Below are 12,442 nucleotides of genomic sequence, written 5' to 3' on the forward strand. Positions count from 1 at the left end.
CTCAGCATCAAACTTTTATTTATTTTTACAGGACATCTTGCCAGTTCCCCTATAAGTGCTAATCAAGGTGCTTTTTTTAACAAATGTGTCCGAGCACATTCTTCATTCATTTCCTGATTAAATGCCTGCTTCTGTAGCCTCACCGTCTCCAGCTCCTGGTACTTTTTGATTGAAAAAAAAAAAACAGCTAATAGCTTTACTTTGTGAGAAGCATCTCTTTGATGCTCAGTTGGATTGTCACTGTTAAATGAAAATATGTAAAATAAAAATGACAGAGGGACAGTATGCAAAAAAATTAAACAAAAATTAAATTCACATAATTTCTGTTTTCCATACAACATCCTGAAATGTGGCCTTTGTCTCAACCTGCCCTGTGGACTACATAGATAAACACTGCCAATATTTTTTGAAGGCGGAGGCAAGAATTAGCACACCCAGAGATGTGACCAGCAGCAATGGAAGCAAATGGACTACTGCTGGTCACATCTCTGGGTGTGCAAATTCTTGCCTCTGCCTTCAAGAAATATTGGCAGTGTTTATCTATGTAACTACTCCTCTCCACCTGTACAGTGTCATTTAGCGTATAACTCCAGCAAAGTCACAGCCATTAGTGAAATAGAAGCAAAAAAGTCGCAATAGGTTGAACATTAAAAATTTTAAGTTTCTGCTGTTCTCTCTGAACTGAAGCCAGAGCCAGACTACAGTTTTCAGTAAACATGCAGAGAATGTCCAGATTCTGCATTTTAATTATAACAAAGGCTGTACTTTGTTCCAGGCTGCTTTTTTATCCCCAACAGAAGCCATCAGATTTGCCACAGTTGTTATCCTTGTTTGGCTCCAAAGTCACTGTATTTTACTTTTTTTTTATTTTTATTTACCCTTTCTTGAACGGGTTAGCTCCACTAGACCAATGACCTCTTTTCAGTGGGGACCCAAGGTGTTATTCATACTGACTACGGGATATTTGGCCGGGGCATTGGGAGACTTCCGCTACTCTATCAAAACATGCCATGGGATCTCTTACATCCACTTGGGCTACCACTCAGTTGGGCAGGTGCTGTAAAATTGGACAGGCTATCCTGATTGTTCAAGAATTGAACAATGTAACAATGGGGAGGTTCAGATATGGAGAAGTTGAAATCGCAGGGGTGCAGGGAACATTGCTACTTGTGTATAATGGGAACTTCTTCAGTCTTAGCTGTATAAGAAGATGCTTCCTCCTCCTTCAGAATTTTTTCTTTTAGCCAGTTCCTCCTTGCCTTTCAAAGCATCAAATGTAGTAAGGTTGTTTCTTTTTAAGCACCATTCCTAGTCGTTTCAGTTGCATTCTGTTAAGATTTTGCAGGACCATGTTTGTTTCCTCTCGAGTTCTCTACTCTCTCTTCACCCAAGATCCTTGCTGTCATATCTTAGATGTCCCGTTCACCACATCAGCACAACCATGTCTTTTTTTTAGAACTTTACACTCTGATTCATGTTCTTTTTATGTAAGACATATTTTTCATAAACTTTTCCTCACAGTGCCATAACATCTTTGGATCCTTTTAGTCTGATTCTTTATTTTTTTAATTGGATGGCTGTGGATTCAGTGAGCACATGTTTACCTTGGTATTTTCTGGAGGAGCTTTTCTCAGCTGACTGGTACTGGGTAGCCGTAGTATAGTTAGGATGTGGCAAAAGGGGCAATTGCCCCAGGCACAGTGTTTGGGCAATGCAGTAAGTAGCTGGTGTTGCATTTGCAGTCATACCAGAGCTCTGTAGCACTCTGTGTGTGGTCTAAACTGTAGTAGCAAGCAGTTTATTACAGTTTAAAGGTTAAAACTAAAACCTGAGTGCTGTAATGCTCCGTGCAGGCAGGGTATTAACTGTAGCAACTGTGCTACATTTCATGAGAAATTTTTTTAAAGAAAAAACATGAATGCAGGCAGGGTAGAAACTATAGCAGCTGTTTGCTACATTTGTAGCAGTCAGTTTGCTACATTTTGTAAAAAGAAGAATTTTTTTCTTTAATAAAATGGAGGAGGGTCAAAGGCAGGGGACAGAAACAGGACCTGAGTGGCTGGGGGGGTGTTGTGCATCTGGCCACCTGGTTGGTGTGCCAGTAGAAGTAGCATCCTTTTTTGCTCTTCTCTATGGGGAAGGTGGATCTGTAATAAGCCAATCACTACTTCAATGTAGTGATTGGATTAATAGAGTATTTTGGGGGGTTTCTTCACTTGATGAGCTTAGGGTTGGGCATTGGTTCATGGTACTGGCACAGGTCACTGGTTAAACAAGCTGTGCTTCTGCTGTGTTGCTTCAAAATATGCTAACTCAAAGCACAATAACTTCTATATTAAACCTGTTACTTGTACTGCATATAAACTATAAACATTGTGTTACAGTTTTCATTAGCTTTCCAGTTGTCAGCTTTGCATAGATGGAGAAGAGGTTCAGTAACCTTGATAACCACTGCATTGTGGTAGGAATCTGCTGTCATTTCAAAATGTTAATATTTCTTGCCTGGACTGTTTTGTTGTTGTGATTCATTTCCAAAGGAAGTTGTTTCTAACTGCATTTATTGTTTTTTTAGATCTGCAATCGTGTTTGATCTGTGTTGCGAGGAGACTTCCTATGAAAGAAAGACCGTCTCTCTCTCCACCAGAGACCTTTACTACTCGTCAGGATTTACAAGGTGAGAAGATGTGTGGCCAAGAAACATACACTTCCCATCTTCTGGGTATTTTTAATCCGGCTGATTTCATTTACTTAGTGATTCATACTCTCAGGTTTGTGTGTAGTTGTGCCTCACTAGTGAGGAACTGTGTTCAACAATTGATGATGATGAGTGCTTTTGACATGCTTCTCTCCTCCCCTGTTTGACTCTTATTTAAGCATATTTAGCTTTTTCTTCTAAAAATGTTATTTTACGTAGTTGATGAAACAGATTTGTTTCATAGTTTTGTTAAATTCTTTGTTTAATTTTTGTGTGATTTTCAATAAAAGTAACTTGATCTGTTCTATTAAATTAGGCAAAATAACATCTCTGGACACCAGTTCGATGCGGGCATCAATGAAACCTGGCTGGGAGGACTTAGTGAGGCGATGTATTCAGAGGTTTCATTCACAGAATGAGAGGGAGATTTCACTTGCTAAGCGGCATCATCATGATGGTGAGCTTTTTTTTGTACAGATAATATAAGTGAGCAAAGTCCTAGAGTAATGGGTATGATGATGCATTTGACAGTCTCCTCTCCCATTTCTGGGAAAGGTGAGTTCAGTCATTGCAGTGTTCACCTGTAGTAGTGGCTGGTGCTGCAGACTAGCAAAGCTGCATGATTCTGGTCAGCCTGATTCATATTCTGGGTTTATTGTTTGTGGTAAGTTACATATATAAAACTGGCAGGATGTATTGCATTTCATAGATAACTATGCATACACTGGTTGGTATGAGAAAGAACCACTGATGGTTTTCATTAGAGATGACCCCCCCACCCCAATTTTTTTTTGGGGGGGGCAAAGGGACGAAACATTTGCACACTCTGGAGTATCACTTTGCAGTTTTGGGTTTTATAAAAAGGAAACTGCACTGGTGGACACAACAAATTCAACTGAACCCAGGTCTCCCCTTCTGCCCTTATATGTATAATACGAACAAGCTTTCTAGTAAAAGGAAAAGAATTTTGATCAACAGTCAGAAGAATAATTCCCAGAATGTTAGAGCCCTTGTCAACGAAAAAAAACAAACTACTCAGGATCTTAATAAAATCCACCAAAGCCAAGTTTCAAGCTAAAATAACTACTCAAGCCAAAGGCATTCACAAGGCATTTTTTGGTTATGTTTGTAATCTCAAAAGCACAATGCAGCAGTGCACTGAGCTGATTTGAACCATGTTACCTACACTAAGGCTGAAGATGCAGCGAATCTACTGGCCAATAAATTTAACTCTATAACTTTACCCCTCTCTCCCCTCAGTTTGTTCCTCAAGATATAGGTGAACCTGGCTCACCTTTAACTATGACACAAGCTCAAGTTCTTAAAGTGCTAACAAAAACTAAACCTGCTGCATCGATGGGTCATTGGATGTATCTTAACATGAAGCACAATTTTGCCACACCACTAACAACACCCAAGTCTCGGCCACCATACAGCTTTTAGTGCCAAGTAAATGGAGAACAGCTACAGTCATTCCCCTGCATAAGGAAGGACCTTCCACAGACCCTTTAGTTTGTCGAGCCTGCTATACAAAATCATGGAAAGACTTGTCATGGAACTAATCAGTCAGGAAGTAAGACCCTTTTCTGTTTGAATTTTTCAAGGACAGGTCTTGCTTTACTCAACTTGGAGGATTGTTTTTTTTTTTTTTGAAAAGGTCACCAGAGCAATGGATGAAGGCAGAACTGTACACATCTCCTACCCTGATGTGGACAAAGCTTTTTGACACAGTTCACCACTCGTGCATAGTAGAAAAGGTAAATAAACTGGGAATAAACCCCTGTATGACCTGTTGGATTTGTCAACTGGCTCACAGATAGGATGCAGGAAATCAAAATAGGGGAAGTTACCTCCACAAATCCAGTTATCCCCCAGGGTTCTGTGCTGGGACCTCTCTTGTTTGGCATCTACTTTTCTGAAGTGAAAGCAAATACCAAATGGCTCTGTCTGACTAAGTTTGCACATAATTGTAAGCTGGGAGCAGTCATTGAATCCCCAGATGACTTGGCCATCCTGCAGTAAGGTTTGTCCCAAGCAAATAACTAGTGCCAGAATCATGGACTGAAACTGAATGCCAAAAAATGCATTATTCTATCTTTTGAGAAATCATCAATCCAAGGGAACTACCACATTAACAATATGCCCTTGAGAGCTGACCCAGTTATTCATGATTTGGAACTTAAGTGGACCATGACTTGACTTTTGATTCAGATGTGTCCATTGTTAGAAAGTTCTCCTGTACTGCACAGCTTATAAATAAAAGAATCATGTCTTAGATCTGTAGATGTCATTGGCTCCCTTTACTTAACCCTCATTAGGACAGTCATTGATTGTAATACCCCCTTTGATATGCATCTGTCCCGACACATACAACAACTGGAATGTCCACAGATATGCTTTAATAAAAGGATACAAGGTCTAAGCAACATGTCTTGCATGAACCGAGTCAAAGCTCTGTCACTATACTGTATATCCTATAGACTGCTAAGAAGTGACCTACATCTGGTACACAAGGCATCCTCTGATCCAATACTGATGGGATCTACTCCACATCGGCAAGTCAGATGGCATCAGAAATACTTTGTCTAGAAATTACAACCTCTTCTGCAGCATCAAAGAAACAGTTTGGAGGGGCAGGTATATCTTGCAGAGGATGCTGCTACTGTGGAACAGCCGTCCCCATCTAAATAGAACAACTTCACATCTTTGTTATATCTCGCCGTTCATTCTTACAGATGGGTTTGGAGCCGATCCTCTGCTCCAAGTCAGCCTACTACAAAGCTCGAGATCTTCAAATGGCTCGAGCTGTCTGAAGACCCACGAGCTTTGTAGTAGGCTCGGGGTCTTCAGACTGCTCAAAGCCAAGTACCTATCCCATGATGCACCTGGAGTTACCTCAGATCTAGTTTGCCGCTGCAGTAGATCGGAGGTTCCTCAGCATAGCTCGGACCAGTAAAAATTTATTGCAAACTTTTTTCTAATAACTTTATTTCTACCTTTTAGCCTTAGCTTCTATAGCATTTAAATCTTTATAGAGTGTATTTATTGGTTTGCCTTTTCATATTTAGATATAGCTTTTGGCCTTCGTTTTTTCTAAAGGTCTTTATACCTAGTGTAGTTATATAGTTTTTGATATTTAGAAGTGCTTAGAAATCTAGTTAAAGTGTGTGTGTCTGTCTTTATTATATTGTAGTAGTTTTTCACTTGATACTGTGCTGTCCATTATGGCTTACCAGGATAGGGATAAACATCCTAAGTCAGGTTTCAAAAAATTTCAAACTGGACAGAAAATGTCTGCTACAATAGCCATGTCAACTGTGTATACTGTTTTGGGAGCCTTACACCTTCAGGAAAGTTGCTCTTTTTGTCATTCCTTCTCTTCTAGGGTCCTTCGCTGGAGAAAGAGAAGGCTGATTGATAGAGGACTAGTGAAACCATCATTTTAGGAAGCTTTGAGTGACCAGGACAGGTCTAGTAAATCTTCAAAGTCTTCCAAGGCTTCTACTTCTTCAGAAGTTAATAAATTTTAAAAGACATCGACGTCTGCTCCACAGCCCTCAGAGCCGAGCGTCTTGTCTTTTTGGAGCCAGTCCCCAATCCTGGAACCGGTATCCGAAGTGCTTAAATTGCCACTCCTGCAATCAGTACCTCCGTCCAGCTATTTGTCTCGGTCCTCGATAAGCCTTTCCGATTTGGATGTGGACCGTGTGGTGCAGAAGTTGTTACAGGCACTGGCGTTTGCTAAATTTTTATCAGCTTCGACCCAAACGGTTTTGGAACCGGACTGTTTTGCCATCTACTCCTTTTCCTCCTCCGAGCCATACATACCAATCCTTCGGAGCCGGAGGAGTCTGACTTCATGATCGTTGAACCGTCGGAGCCGCCGCCTGTTCCAGTGTCTTTGGTTCCGTTTACTCTGACGTCCTCGGCGCCGATCGAGGAGTCTAGGAGCCGACAGTCTCCAGTCAAGTCCAGGGAGGATAGTCTGACTGACTTGGTTCCGACTTTGCCTCTCGGGGCTTCAGCTTGAATGAGCTTGGCTCCTACCTCTGGTTCGGAGCCCATTGTCCCGGTGCTAGAGGGATCAACAGTTTCCACGGATCCATCGGTTCCTTCTCATCAGAGCAGAGGTGCCTTCGAAGCCATGAGGAGAGTTATGTCTCCTAAGACATCTACAACTTCAGGTCTGGCTACCGCCTCCCCAAAAGTGCCTCTGTCCGCTTCTGCTTCACAGATCCTTTCTAAGCATAGCGACCCAGAGCCTCAGAAAGCCCTGTTGGGTGGCCCCTGCCTTTCCGAGACCTCACCAGAAGTTTCCACTGATGAGGTTCCCAGGACGAGAATCTGTAAGAGGAGTCTCTCGCATCCTCCGATACAGACTTGGGTGACTCAGATTCCCCACGGTCCCCTCTGAGGATATCTCATTTGCTTCTCCTGAAGGCTTTCGGGTCTCATCCCTCCACCCCTTGGGTGTCTCCACCCTTTGATGAGCTTATGGAGCTGGTCTCATGAAGGCGTGGGAGTCTCCGGACACCATGGAACCTGTCCCCAGGAGGCCTAGCAAATTTATTTCTGCCCCCCAGTAAAAGTCCTTTCTTACCAACGGAGTGCCAGTTGATTCCATGGTGGTGGCGGCAGCCACCAAAAAGGAGATTTCAGAAACATCTTCCTCTGTCGATCCTCCTAACGGAGATTCTAGGATCATGGCTAGATACGGGAAGCGCACTTAAGTTCAGCAACTTGCACTGCGTTCTCTGAACTAGCTCGCTCATTTTATGAGACTGCAAAGAGATCACCTAAAAGAGCTTGGAGATGCTCTACAGGGCACAGTAGCTGCAGGAGCTTCAGATAAAGTTGCCTCCCAGCTTTGTACCCTCAATTCCATAGTGAACTCGTCCATGAACCTCATTTCATATGCAGCTGATAGAACGAATAGGACAGCGGGTACAGGAATTGCTCTTAGGAGACACTCCTGGATGTGCTTATGTTCCGTCGTGGAGCCCTTTAAGTCATCCTTTGTCAACAACTCTTTTGATGGCTTGTCCCTTTTTGGGCTCAAAGTTAAGGAAACTTTGACCAGGTGTGTACAGGAAGGAAACAGTCCATTTTTCCACCCCTACTACATCCTACCCTAAGGGTCAAAGGGGAGGAAAGATATGGTTTCGTAAAGCCCAAGGAGCCTTTCAGGACACACGTGGTGAACCCCCCTCCAGGGGCAGTGGAGGGGGCAATAATAGAAGATGCCGCCCTCATGGCAGAGGGCGTCTGCAAAACCACCAGCACTCCTGAAAGGAGGCCCGACTGTCCTACTCTGGAGGCAGTCAGGGGTCGCTTATCTTTGTATCCAGACATCTGGCTCAAAATAAATGACAGCTGGGTACAAAGTATAATTTCCAGAGGATATTTCATTCCTTTTGCCACACCCCTCCATTGACAACAAAAATCCCGGACGTTTCACCCAGTTGCAGGGAACAGTAGAGGTCCAAACGTTACTAAGAAAGAGTCATCCAAGCAGACCAGATAGGATCCAGAATTTACTTAAGATTTGTTTTAGTTCCAAAAAAGACAGGGGACTGGAGGCCTATTTTGTACCTCAGCAGACTAAACAGATCTGTCAAGAAAGAGAAGTTCCGGATGGTCACGCTTCAGTCGATACTTCCCTTCTTAGGGAAAGACGATTGGATGTGCTCGATAGAGCTCCAGGGTGTGTACTACCATATAAAAATGACCAGACCATGCAGGGATCATCTGCACTTCCAGCTGGGTGCCAGTCATTACCAGTTTCGAGCCCTGCCCTTTGGTCTCACTACAGCCCCCAGAGTGTTCACCAAATGTATGGTAGTGGTCACGGCTCACCTGAGACGTTTAGGATTCAAGGCGTTTCCGTACCTAGATGATTGGCTCCTCACCACCACCAGGCATCAGCTTATACAAGCCAGGGACACCACTCTTTCTCTCTGCAGTCATCTGGGTATTACAGTAAATTCAGAAAAATCTGCCTTGTTGCCATCACAACATATCGTTTTTATTGGAGCAGAAATGGACACCACCACAACCACCACTCTGAGACTTCCAGCAGAAAGAATCTTACTTCTCCGTCTGCAGTATCATATCCAAAGACAAGACTCTAGCATCAGAAGTAATAAAACTGTTAGGCATGATGGCAGCTGCAATATTACGATACCGTTGGGTCGCATGCACATGCGGACTCTGCAGTGGCTGTTATTCACTCAATGGTCTTGCCAGTAGCTTCCAGTGTCTCATCTCATAATGATCACAAACACATGGAAAAAGGATTTTCAGTGGTGGTTGATCTCTCTTCATGTAACAATAGGTCCTCCTTTTGTTCTACCCCCACCAGCGGCCACAGTCACCATGGATGCTTCCCTGATAGGGGGGGGCATTTTCAGGGAAGAACAGCCCAAGACACATGGACTGAACAGGAGACACATCTGCATATCAATGTCCTGGAGATGAGAGCGGTACTTTTAGCATTGCAGTACTTCCAGGATTCTGTTCCTCTGGGAATTATTGTGATTCAGACAGACATGTCAGTTGTCTGGTACTTGAGAAGGAACCAGGTCCTACCCCCTTTGTTGCGAGGCCCTAAGAGTATGGCAGTGGGCTACATCTACCCGGCACTTTCTGTTCCCGGGGAAATCCAAAGTGATAGCAGACAAACTGGGCAGAGCAATTTTATTGCCTCACGAGTGATCCCTTTCCGCAGGTGGGGCCAGCCTTGCTGCAACCTTTTTGCCAACTACATGAACACGAAATGCAGAAGCAACTTTGCCCTGATTCCCCCTCCGGGAGAAGCCCTAAGTGACACAGTCGTACACGATTGGCCTCCGGGTCTCCTCTATGCATTCCCACCAATTCCCTTGATACCCAAAGTACTACAGAAAGCAAAAGCCCTGGGAAGGACCATCATACTAATAGCCCCTCATTGGCCTTGTCAGATTTAGTTCCCCTTCCTTCGACTTCATCAGTTGGAAGACCCTTGGATTCTGACCCAGTTCCAGATGATCTGATGCATTCATCAGGGGGATCTTTATCCCTCTCTTCAGTCCCTGAAATTGACAGCTTGGCTTCCCCAATTCCCAACATAAACAGGTTCCATAACCTCTCTAATGAAACACAGCAGATTCTATCTTCTCATAAATCCTCTACTCGCAAGCTATATTTTAGCAAATGGAAAAGATTTTATATATGGGTCTCTCAAAATAACATTGATCCCTACCAAGCCCCTATTGCCTCCATATTAGAGTTCTTGACTCTGCTTTTCAATAAAGGAACTGCAGCAGCAACAGTTCAGATTCAACTTGCTACTATCTCTGATTTTCACTTTTGCTTTGAAGGATTGAACATAATGTTACACAAACTATCCAAAGCCTTTCTCAAAGGGACTTTTCATCTCAGAGCACCTGTGAAATCCCTTTATCCCCCATGGAATCTAAATTTTATGCTTTCACACATTATTCTCCCACCTTTCGAACCAGCTACCTCCTGCAATTTGAAATATTTATCATAGAAGACTATCTTTTTAGTAGCCATCATTTCTGCCTGTAGAGTGTCAGAGCTTCAGGTCTTGTCCATAAAGCCTCCTTATTTGATTTTCCATGCTGACAGTCTCCCTACAAACAAATCCTTCATTCTTGCCCAAAGTTTGTACGGAAACTAATCTGAACCAGATTATAGGTTTACCAGTGTTCTTCCCCTAACACACCAACAACTTAGAATATATGCTGCACAAGTTTGATGTTCATAGACAACTCAGATTTTACTTTGATAGAACAAGAGATTTCAGAAAATCAGAACAGTTTCCGTTCCTTTTCAGATTCCAGAAAAGGTATGCCAGTGACAAAAACAACACTGTCTAAATTGTTGTCTTGGGCTGCAGGTGCACCCCCCCCCCTCCAAACTTGAATAAGTACTATTGCTGAAATGCAATTCCAGTGAAAATATTGAAAAGGCTTCTCTGCAAGCATGGCTTTTCTTCAAATTAGAAGCAATGTATATCTTAACTTTCAACATAAAGACTTAATGCATTTATATACTGAAGTTTTTTGTTGTTTAAAGCGTGCACACTTGCAGAGGCCTGTCTAGCTAGCCCAGTTTTCCTAACCCCAATCCTGTAAGACCCCATTTCAGACACTAGTTGATGACACACTGCTGGATTCTGTACCTCTCTCTCTGAGTTACAAGGCAAAATTTTTAATTTTTATCTATGGCTTTTACATCCAACTGTGCCTTTTTCCCCAGTTTCATCTGTGACCAGTCAGTATTAGACTATTTTTGTATGGCAATAGCTATCCACTTCCAAACTAAACTGCACTACCCCAGAATTAGTAACACCAGAAATAATTAACTTGTGCTAGTTTAGCCCCCCCCCCCCCCCCGAACTGTACTGCCATTTACTTAACTGCAGTTCATATATTCTCTTGGTAATAGCTCCATATCATGTACCTACAGTTTGAGCCAATTAATTGTTTGTTTTTGTTTGAATTGCCCATCCTCCAGAATCTGGCTGAGAGACCTGTCAATCAATCCCACAGGACTCCTCCTGCAATTAGTCCCTGCCTTCCTCCCCCACTAGGAATACATAGGACAGAAGTTATATAAGGGCCTGTATTCTCTGTTACCTGCTTGTTTTCCAGCCCACAACACCTCCTAAGAGCAGCTAACAGGTCTCTGCCCGCTTCACTCCCCACCCTGCCCCCAATTTTCACCCACCCTCGGTGGTCCTACCTTTATTAGAACAAACCCCTCCTATAATTTTTACCACCAACCAGAACATTACTCCCAACTCTAACTCCACCATCTTCCCACTACTACCCTTCCTCTTCTGCTAACATGAATAAGCATACCATACTTATAGTCTTTGCATACACTCTCCTTGCATATCTTACCAAAATCCATTATACCCCCACTCAACCACTTCCACTTTACAACTATTCACACCATCACTCATGACTCGCCCTCACTCTGCTCCTCTCCCACCAACTCAAGAACCATCCCTATGCATCCTCCATGTATTTTATCAACTAAAATACTCAAACTAAATGCATCCGTACAAGTTAACAAAATAACCCTCCCACCACATCTATTACCGACTGCACCCAATCATAAAGTTTCCCTAAAATGCAAACTCTTTCACAAACTGATAAAACTAATAACCGCATGCATATCAAAACTTGCCGTCAGTGGAGACATCCACCGCAATCCTGGCCCCTCCATCTGCAGCCCCACTTCTAATAATTGGACTAACAACCACAACTTCTCCCAAATCCCAGCCAGTAGAAAACCAAATGACCTTCTTCTAAGCCTAAATATAAGAAGTATAACCAACAAAGTCCACGAACTCCATGCCACCATAGACTTGTACTCCCCAGATATAATCATCCTGACAGAAACCTGGCTAAAACCTCACATTACCAGTGAGCAAATCCCCCCTAATGGTTACAACATACTAAGACTAGACCGACTAAACAAGAAAGGAGGTGGTATAGCTATAATATTTAAACAGCATCTAAACATCCAGATCCTAAACTTCTCAGCTCCTCAAATTGCCAATGAAGAAATAATGTATACCGACCTGAAAATAAACCAAAATAAAACCATCAACATAATAGGATGCTACTTCCCATCTGGCCAAAATATCCCTCCACTAGAAAACCTCCTCAGCTGGACCACCCACCACCCACCATCTCCCCCAAGAGACCATAATTTTAGGTGACTTCAATATTG

The 12,442-nt window shown here is 42.9% G+C and overlaps 1 protein-coding gene across 2 annotated transcripts in view; it reads left to right on the forward strand.

The window, feature by feature from the left end:
• Nucleotides 1-12,442, forward strand: part of NCOA2 (nuclear receptor coactivator 2) — a 1,980,807-nt gene that overhangs the window by 914,735 nt on the left and 1,053,630 nt on the right. For both annotated transcript variants that reach the window (XM_044067155.1, XM_044067157.1), the window contains exons 9-10: nt 2,573-2,674; nt 3,012-3,152. In XM_044067155.1, coding sequence (XP_043923090.1) covers nt 2,573-2,674; nt 3,012-3,152 — 243 coding nt within the window. The remainder of the gene's footprint in view (nt 1-2,572; nt 2,675-3,011; nt 3,153-12,442) is intronic.

Source organism: Protopterus annectens, chromosome 3.part1, assembly GCF_019279795.1.
Source record: "Protopterus annectens isolate FY-2018-M chromosome 3.part1, PAN1.0, whole genome shotgun sequence".
Lineage (NCBI taxonomy): Eukaryota > Metazoa > Chordata > Ceratodontiformes > Protopteridae > Protopterus > Protopterus annectens.